Source organism: Convolutriloba macropyga, unplaced genomic scaffold (assembly GCF_964194025.1).
Source record: "Convolutriloba macropyga unplaced genomic scaffold, txConMacr16.3 SCAFFOLD_6007, whole genome shotgun sequence".
Classification (NCBI taxonomy): Eukaryota; Metazoa; Xenacoelomorpha; order Acoela; family Convolutidae; genus Convolutriloba; species Convolutriloba macropyga.
In genome coordinates this window covers 4,173-14,440 of record NW_027450582.1, presented here as the reverse complement: position 1 = coordinate 14,440, position 10,268 = coordinate 4,173, and the positions used below count along the sequence as shown (strand labels likewise).

The 10,268-nt window shown below is 31.8% G+C and overlaps 1 protein-coding gene across 1 annotated transcript; it reads left to right on the top strand.

Annotated features, from left to right (window-relative positions):
- Positions 1 to 4,232: 4,232 nt before the first annotated feature.
- On the top strand, positions 4,233 to 9,969 carry LOC142356004 (uncharacterized; the record flags this gene model as incomplete). The annotated part of the gene is made up of 4 exons (XM_075407998.1): positions 4,233 to 4,313; positions 7,786 to 7,877; positions 8,733 to 8,967; positions 9,726 to 9,969. Coding segments are annotated over 4 exons (652 nt in total), but the record flags the coding sequence as incomplete, so codon positions are not given.
- Positions 9,970 to 10,268: the final 299 nt, after the last annotated feature.

The following is a 10,268-nucleotide window of genomic DNA, read 5'->3' as shown; positions in this document are numbered from 1 at the left end:
CCTGAAGATTTGACAGTTACCGTTCCTTAGCTGGTCGTCTAATTACACTCAAAAAATTGTCTAGGGCTTCAACCAATGGGAGTTCATAGGAAGACTTATACGTAGATTTAATGTCACATGCTTATAGCGAACATTCCATTAAAAAAATTAAAAAACAAAAACCTTTCAAAAATGAGCTGAAAAGAACATCTCTTCCTCGACAGAAGTGGGTAATTGAGCATGCTTTTGATTTTTTCCTGCGTTTTGTGAGAATCGTAGCAAAGCTGGGTATATGATTGATGCCAAAAATGCTTATAGAATTTTAACTTGAGAGCTTAATCTAACCATCAACATTGTTTTTTATCATTCAATTCAGTGGCACACGGAAACGTTTCATTCAATAGCTAAGACTTAATATAGCTATGATTTACAAGTTAGTATCAGACGAAATTTTGTTGTCTGGTAGCCTGAATTTTTACCAATCGAACTTGATAAGCTCAATTCCAGTGCATTTCGTTATAATTTTGTCAAAAGCCATATCAATTCGGGACTGGATTAATGGTTTATGTTTCAATTTTATCAAATTGGTTTTCCGGGATCGGATTTTGATGCTATTGAAGGTCCTTGTTACCTGGTTTCAGTTTTTGGCTGAAAAATGCTCTGAAGAGCTTCATTATTCAACGAAAGAGAAATTGTTTTTTTTTTGTTAAATATGAATCAAAAACAAAGTAACGGGTCTGCACAAACGTTTATAATCATTTTTTTAAATACACCACAACTTGACTTTGGTTTGCAATCAACCCAGCGTTCTGACAGCCTGTTGCTCTTTTTAGTCACAGTAATATCTGCAACTCTTTAGCCATCCTGTTCAATGAGTTTTTCTTTTCGTTGATGTTGAAGAAGAAACCTGTGTTCAGACTTTCTTTCTAAAAAATATTAAAAAGTTAGTATGAATATTACACTAAATAAAACTATATTTTATTATATAAATATATATATAAATATATATATATATATATATATATATATATATATAAATATATATATATACATATATATGTATACATATATATATATATATATATATATATATATATATATAAAATATCCTATAATCTTATATATATATATATATATATATAGTTATATATAATTAGATATATATATATATATATATATATATATATTTATATGTATCTATATATATATATATATATATATATATATATATATATATATATATATAATAAGTTTTTGTAAAAAATTTTATGTTTATTAAATTTTTCAAACATTTATTGACTACTTTTAAAACACCAAATCAAAAAATGAAAATGTTAACAAGAAAATCTCCTTCATGAATTTACCACAGCTCCTTCTTCTGCATTTTTTATGTTTCCTCCAATCATGTCATCAAACCTCTTCTTTTGTAATTCTTCTTTCATTCAAAATTGTATCCCTCTCTTTTTCCACATAATAACATTTACGTTTTCGATGCACATTGTGATAACTTTTGAATGAATAATATCTATCAAAATATTTACCAGTTTTTTCTGGTTTTTATACTAATTTTAAATCGGATAGGAGTCATTCTCTAACATTGCCAGATCGTGAAACACCATGTTCTATTTGCTTTAGCTAATTTAGAGGAATTGGAACTTGGCAAAACGTCTGCTGCACTTACCCATAAATTAAAATCATAGGCATGTCAAACAGAAATACTCATCATCTGAATTTCATTTGCCAGTTTACGTCCGCTTCTTAGAAACTTCTCTGGGCCACCGAATAGAATTCTGATATACTCCGAGAAAAGCAAGAAAAACACCAGTCAGAAAGCCAAAAAATGTTGCAATTGACCTGAAGATTTGACACGTACAAAAATGCTTATAGTAGTATAAATATAGAGCACAATCTAACAAACATCTTTGTTTTTTGTCTCCTTTCCATAATTAGGACTTAATAAATTATGATTTACGAATTATACTCAGATGACAGTAATGTGTCTGGTAGTCTGAGTCTTTACAAATTGATATTGATAAGCTCAATTCCAGTGCATTTGGTTATAATATTCTCCAAAAAACATATCAATTCAGGACTGGATTATGTTCATATTAACTAAATCGGTTTTCCGGGATCTAATTTTATGCTATTGAGGGTCCTTGTTCCCTAGTTACTGTTTTTGGTTAGACTGCTCTGAAGAGCTTCAATTATTCAACGACAGAAAAAAAATCATTAATGTTTGATTGAGAAACTCGCCAAAACAAAGTAAGGGGTCTCGGTAAACGTTTTCAAACTGTTTTGTAAAAACAACACAGCTTCAGTTTGGTTGCACAAGCAACCCTGATTGTTGAGAGTTTGTTGGTCTTATTAGTCACATTAATACCTGCAAAGTTTTTGTTTAAAACTTTCGTTTATTAAAATTACTGTTTATTAAAATTATCAAATATTAATTGACTTCTTTCAAAACACCAAATTAAACAAAAAAAAATGTTAACAAGAAAATCAACTTCATGAATTCACTGCCCCTCCCTCTTCTGCAATTTTTTATGTTTCTTCCAATCATGTCATCAAACTTCTTCCTTCTTTCACACAAAATTGTATCCATTTCTCTTTCCAAGGAATCACATTTACGTTTTCGTGGAACATTGTGATACGTTTTTGCAATAAGATTGTGTCATAACATTATCCATTTTATCCGTTTTTTCACTAATTCTAAATCGGATATGAGTCATTCTCTAACAACGCCAGATCCACAAACATCATACTTTATTTGCTTTAGTTAATTAAGAGGAAATGCAGCTGGGTAATACGCGGCACATAACCGTAGATTAAAAACATAGGCATGTCAAACAGTTTTTTTTCTTTCCACATAATCACATTTACGTTGTCGTTGCACATTGCGATACTCTTTTGCAATGAATTAGTTATATCAAAATCTTTATCACTTTTATCCACTTTTCACTATTTTTGAATCGGATAAGTGTCATCCTCTAACAACGGCAGATACTCAAACCCCATGCTCTCTTTGTTTTAGTTGATTTAGAACAATTGCAGCTCGGTAATACGTCTGCGACACATAACCGTAGATTAAAAACATAGGCATGTCAAACAGTTGTTTTTCTTTCCACATAATCACATTTAATTTGTCGTTGCACAATGCGATACCCTTTTGCAATGAATTAGTTATATGAAAATCTATATCACTTTTATCCACTTTTCACTATTTTTGAATCGGATAAGTGTCATCCTCTAACAACGGCAGATCCTCAAACCCCATGCTCTATTTGCTTTAGCTGATTTAGAACAATTGCAGCTCGGTAATACGTCTGCGGCACATGCCCATAAATTAAAAGCTTAGGCACGTCAAACAGAAAAACTCAGCTTTTAAACAAACTTCATTCGCCAATTTACGTCCGCTTCTTACAAAATTTTCAGAATCACCAAATAAAAACATGGTATACCTAAAGAAAATCAAGAAAAACACGGAGTCAGAACGCCAAAAAAAGATGTCGCATTTGACCTGAAGATTTGACACTTTACCCTTCCTTAGTTTATCACCTAATTCCACTCAAAAATTGTCGGGGGCTTCAACCAATCGGCATTGATGATTTCTTAGGAAAATGTAGATGAAATGTCACATGCTTAAAGCAAACCTTCCATTGAAAAATTCAATAAACAAAACCTTTCATAAATGAGCTGAAAGGGGCATCTCTTCCTCGGAGAGAAGAGCGTAATTGAGCATGCTATTGATATACTACTTTATGTTTTGAGAATCGTAGCAAAGCTGTGTATTTGATTCATGCCAAAAAATTTTGTAGCAGTATAAACTAGCAGGCCCCCAAAAGCATCACCAGAAAATCTTTCAAAAGAAAAGATAGAAGATTAAAAAAACCGATTTCTTGCACCACCTGGGGCCCGAACCTATGCCCCCCCTTCAAAACCACTCGGTATTACGTTTCGTTACCGATGTGTTTGGTTTGTGTATATTACCCTATGTGCCAACAATTTTTTGTCCAACCACGTTTTCTGCTTAACCAGTTTGCAAATTTAGGTAGCGCCAAAACCTGTACAGATAACGATATTCTACATGATGGCATAGTGTAACTCATGTTCTACGTTACGCTGCATGTTTAAGGAGTGTTTGTAACATGCGATTATACGGAACTTAAACATGCGAAAGAGAAAAGAGAGAAGAAAAAAACGGCAGAGAAAAGACAGAGAAAAAGAAAAAAACCAACGCAGAAAAAAAACAACAGGAAAGAGATAAACGAAAGAGTGAACAGGAGAGAAAAAAGGAACAAAACAGAACAGAAGAGAAAAGACACAGAAACGAAACACACAGAAAAACAAATGAAAGAGGGAAAAGAAAAAAAACGAAAAAAAACCAAGACAGAAAAGAAAGAGAGAAAAGAGAGTCAAGAAAGAGGGAAAAGAAATCGAGAAACAAAAGACTGAAATGAAAGAAAACATAATAAAAAAAAGAGAAGCAAAACAAAAAAAAGAAAAGCGAGAGAAAAAGAGAAAAGACAGAAAAAAAGAAATGCAGAAAAAAACAGTAAAAAAAGAGAGAACAAAAAGAGAAACAAATGAGAGAAAAGGCACAGAAAAAAGCAAAATTTAAAAGAAGAGAAAAGAAATGAGAGAAAGAGAGAAAAGAAAAAGAAGGAGTGAAAAAAGACAGGAAAAAAGCAGACAAGAAACGATACAGAGAAAAGAGAAAGAAACGAAAGAAAGAAAAAAAGAAAGAAAAAGGGAGGCGGAAGAAAAAGAAAAAGAAAAAATAAAAGGAGAAAAAAGAACAAAAAAGAGGGGAGAAAAAGAGACAAGAGAGAAGAAAAGAGAGAAAAGCAAGAAATAAAATAGACGGAGAAAAGAAACAGAGAAGAAAGGCAGAAAAGAAAACGCAAGGTAAGGGAAAAACAGAAAGGAAAGAGAAAAGAACAAAAAACTAAAGAAAAAACGAAAGAGAGGAACCAAAAAAAGCAAAAAGGAACAGAAGAGAAAAAGAGAAAAGAATGACAAAATTAAAAAAAGGAAACAAAAAAGAGAAAGGCAGGAAAAAGAACAGAATAAAGAGAAAAGAAACGGAAGAGAAAAGTAAGGAAGAGAAAAGAGCAGAAAAGAAAGAGGAAAAAAGAGAAGACAGAAACAAAAGACACAAAAGAGAGAAAATCGAAGAAAAAGAAAAGCAAGTGAAAGAAGAAAGACAGAAAAGAAAGAGAAAAGCAAGAGCTAAAAAGAAAGAAAGAAAAGAGAAAAGACAGCTAAAAGAAGGAGAGTAACGAAATAAAAAAAGAGACGAAAAAGAAAGACCGAAAGGAAAGAGAAGAAACAAGAGAGAAAAGGACAGAAAACAGACAGAACAGAAAAGCAGACAAATGAAAAAAAAACAAATATGCAGAGAAACGGAGAAATGAAAGCGAACGAAAAACGATAGCGGAAAGCAATTTAGAAAAGAAAAAAAGAGAAAAAAGCAAGAGAGAAATGAAAGAACAAAAAAGCAGAAAAGGAAGAGATAGAAAGAAAAGATGAAAACAACAAAAAGAAAAGCTTAAAAGAACAGAAAAAAAAAAGAGAGAGAAAAGAAGAACGAAAACGAAGGACAGAAAAGAAAGTGAAAAGCAAGACAGAAAAGAAAGAGAAAAAACTAAGCAGAGGGCCAGAAAAGAAATAGAAAAGCAAGCGATAAAGAAAAAACAGAAAGGAAAGAGAAAAAAACAAAAAATTAAAGAAAAAACCTAAACGAGGAACAAAAGCGAAGAATGGAAAGAAAGGTAAAAAACGAAAAGAAAAGAAAAACAGAGCACAGAAGGCGAAAAAAGGAGAAAGTAAATAAACAAAAGAGAAGGAAGGCAGCAAAACAAGAAAGGCAGAAAAGCAAAAGCGAAAAGAACACAAAATAAAGAGGGAAAAGAAACAGAAGAGCAAAGAAATACACAAACGAAAGAGACAGGAAAGAGAAAACCAAGAGAGTAAAGAAAGGGAAAAGAAAGAGAGCAAAGAAAGAACAAAGAAGATAAAAAGATGGACAAAAACGAAAGAGGAAAAGAAGCGAAAAGAAGAGAAAAGGAGGGAAAAAAGGCAGAAAAAAAGGCAGCGAAACGAAAAAAAAAAACAGAGATAAAGAGAGCAAAGAAAGCAAGAAAAGCTAATCAGAAAAGAAGAGAAGGGAGAAGGAAAAGACAGAACAGAATGAGAAAAAGAAAAAAGATACAGAAAAAAGAGACCGAAACGAAAGATAGAGAAAGACGAAAAAGAAAAGAAAGAAAAGGCAGAAGAAACTCAGAACAAAAAGAGAAAAGCAAGAGAAAAAAAGGAAAGGAAAGCGAAAAGAACCAAAAATTGAAGAAAAAAAAGAGAAGAACAAAGAGGAAGGCATTAGAAAGAAAGACAAAAAAGAAAAAAATAGAAAAAAAGAAAAAAAAAACGAAAAAAAAAGAGAAGAAAGGCAGAAAAAAGAACAGAAAAGCGAAAAGAAGAGAAAAGAGATGAAAAAATAGCGAAAAGGAAGCGAAAAAAAGAAAGAAGCAGTAGAGAAGAGACAGAAAAGAAAGAGAAAGGACAGAGAGAGCGGAGAGAGGAAAAGACAGAAAAAAAACAGAAGAGAGAAAATAAAGATAAGGAGAGAAAACAAAGCGAGAAAAGCAAATATGAAAAGAACAGGCAAATAAAAAGACGAGAACGGAAGTAAGCAAAAAGAGAGAAAAAAGACAAAAAACAGAGAAAAAGAAACAATACAGAGAAAAGAGAAATAAACGAAAAAAGAAAAAAAGAGAAAAGCAAGAAAACAAAAAGCAGAAGAAAGGCAGAGAAAAAAATGAAAAATAGAAATGAGAACTAAAAAAAGACGAAAGAGATTAAAAAATCAAAAGAGAAAGAGAACAAAAAAAAGAGACGAAAGTCAGAAAGGAATCAAAAGCAAGAGAAGAGAGAGAAGAGCAAGACAGAAAAGGAAGAGAAATGCAAGAGAGAATAGAAAGAAACAAACGGCAGAAAAGAGAGCAAAAAAAGACAATAACGAAAGACAGAAAGAGAGGAGCGACAGACAAGAGAGAAAAACGAGAAGGAACGAGAAAAACTGAAGAAAGAACCGAGAGAGAAGAACAAAAGGGGGCAAAAAAAAATGAGAAAGGCAGAAAAGAGAACAGAAAAGAGCGAAAAAAAGACAGAAGAGAAAAAGACAGAACAAAGAAAAAAGAAAAACAGACAGGAAATACAGGAAAAAAAGAAGAGAGATACCAAAGATGAGATAAGACAGCCAGAAAAAAATTGAAAAACAAGAGAATAGAAAAAGAAAAGAAATGAAAAAAACAAACAAAAAAGAAAGACCGAAAAAAAAAGAGAAAAAGAAACGATACAGAGAAAAGAGACAGAAACGAAAGATAAAAGAAAAGAAAGAAAAGGCAGAAGAAAGTCCGAATAGAAAGAGAACAGCAAGAGAAAGACAAAATGGAAAGGAAATTGGAAAGAACAAAAATTGAAGAAAAAAACGAAAGAGAAGAACAAAAAAGAAAGGCATTAGAAAGAAAAGCAAAAAAATAGAAAAAAGAACACAATGAAAAAACAAATGAACAAAAGAGAGAAGAAAGGCAGAAAAAGAAACAGAAAAGAGAAAAGAAACAGAAGAGAAAAGAGAGCAAGGGAAAAGAAAGAGATAATGAGATAGACAGAAAAAAAAGAGAAAATAAAGCGAAACGAAAGATGCGAAAGAGAAGAGAGACAGAAAAAGGAAGAGAGAAAGGAACAAGAGGGGAGAGAGAAATACAGAAAGAAAAGAGAGAAAAGACATAACCTAAAAAACACAAAGAAGATAAGGAGAGAAAAGAAAGCGAGAAAAGCAAATCAGAAAATAAGGAAAAAAGAAAAAGAAGAACAAAGCAGGATACAAAGGGAGAGAAAAAGTCCAGAAAAGAAAGAGAAAAAAACAATACATTGAAAAGAAAAAGAAACGAAAGATAAAGAGGGAAAAGAAAAAGCAAGAAAAGAAAAAGCAGAAGGCAGAAACAAAATAGAAAAACAGAAATGAGAGCGAGAAAAAAAAAGAGATAAAAGAAAGCAGATGAAGAGAAGAAAGAGAAGAGAAAAAAGACGAAACACGGAAAAGAAAGAGACAAAATCAAGAGAGAAAATTACGAAACGAAAAGAGGAAAAGCAGAAAAGAAGGTCAGAAAAATGACAGAGAAAGAAAGAGAGATACGAAAAACAGAAAAGAAAGAGAAGCCAGAGTCACGAGCAAAAATGAAAAAGAACAAAAAAGTGAAAAGAGAAACAAAAGAAGAACAAAAGAGGGCAAAAGGAATGAAAAAGGCAGAAAAATGAACAGAAACGAAAGCGAGAAAATAAAGAGAGAATCGAAAAAGGCAAAACAAAGACAAAAGAAAAACACGGGAAATACAGAAAAGAGAGAAAAGCAAGAGATAAACGAAAGAGATAAGAAAAGAATGGAAAAAAGAAAAGAGAAACTAAAGAGTAGCCAAAGAAGGAACGAAAGTGAAAAAAAATGAGAAAAAGAAAAAAGGAAGAAGAAAGAAAAACTAAAGAGAAAGGGGGAGAAAAAAGACAAAGAAGAGCAAGAGAGAAAAGCGATACAAAAAAGAAAAACAGAAAGAGAGAAAAGATATACAGACGAAGATAATAGAAAGAAAAGCGAAACAGAGAAAAGAAAGAGAAAAAAGCAGAAAGGAGGGAAAAGAGAGAAGAAAAAAGACAGAATGAAAGAGACAATAGAAAAAGAGAAAAAGACAGATAAAAGACAGAGAAACGAGAGAAAAAGACAGACAAATGAAAAGACAAAAAAGAAAGGGAAAAGAGAGAAAAGAGAGAGAAAAGAAAAACGGTAAAAAAATCAGAAAAGAAGAACAGAAAAAAGAGACGAAAGACAGAAAAAAAGAGAAAAAGCAAGAGAGAAAAGAAGAAAGAGAGAAAAGCAGGAGAGCAAAGAAAGAAACGGAAGAAGAGAAAGGCAGAAAAGAACGACAGAAAAAAGAGGAAAAACGAAAAAAATAAAGAAAAACGAAAGACAGAACAGGCAGACAGGAAATACAGAAAAGAGAGCGAAAAGCAAGAGAAAAAAGCAAGTGATAAACAAAAGAGAGAAAAGAAAGAAGGGAACAGAAAGACAGAAAAAACCACACAAATGAAAAAAAAAGAAAAGAAAAAACAGAAGGGAGAAAAAGACAGAAAAAAAGACAGAAAAAAAGAGAAAGGCAAGAGAGAAAAGAAAGACAGAAAAACAACAGAGAAAGGAACGACGGAAAAAAGGGGAAAATCAAAAGCGAAGAAAAACAGAAAAAAAAGATATGAGAAACTAAAGAGAAGCGGAAGAGGAACAAAGAAAAAAAAGAATTAGAAGAAAGATAGATAAAAAGAACAGAGAAGAAAGAGAGGGAGAGAGAGAGAGAAAGAGAGAAAAGAAAGATAAAAAAACAACGAAAGAGAGAAAATACCAAAAAGGAATGTAGAAAGGAAAGAAAAACCAAAGGGGGGGAGAGCCAGAGGGAAATACAGAAAGAAAAAGCAAAACGAAAGAGAAGCAGAAAAAAACAGAAAAAAGCAACAGAGAAAGCACGATAGAAAAGAAAGAGAAAAGCAAGAACGAAAAACAGAAAGGAAAAAAGATGAGAGAAACTAAAGAGAAGCAAAAGAGGAAAAAAGAGAAAAAAGAAAAAGAAAAAGAAAAACAGAAAAGGAACAGACAAAAAGAAAGAGAGAAAAGATTAAAAAAGAGAGAAAAGACAGAAAAACGAAAGAAAAAAAGACAGACAAATGAAAAAAGAGAAAAGAAAAAGAAAGAAGAGAAAAGAAAAAAACGAAAGGAAAAAGAAGGACAGAAAAGAAGAACACAAAAAACAGAGGAAGAAGAAAAAAAGACAAACAGGAAATACATAAAAGAGAGAAAAAAAGAAAAGAAAGAAATAAACTTCAAAAAAAGAAAGAAGAAAACAGACAGACAGAAGAAAACAGAAAAAAGTGAAGAGAAAAAAAGAAACAGAAGTGAGAAAAGAGACAGAAACGAAAGACAGAAAAAAACGAGAAAAGAAAGACGGAAGAAAAAAAAAACAAAAGACAGAGAAAAGAAAGAAAACCAATACAGACAGGAAATACAGAAAAGAGAATGAAAAGCAAGAGAGAACAGCAAGAGATAATCGAGAGAGAGAAAAAAAGAAGATAATGGAAAGACATACGAAAACAACAGAAAAAATCGAATAGAACAAGAAAAGAAACAAGGAAAAAAAGACAAAGGAAAGACAGAAAAGAAGGAGAAAAGCAAGAGTTAAAAGAAAGACAGAAAA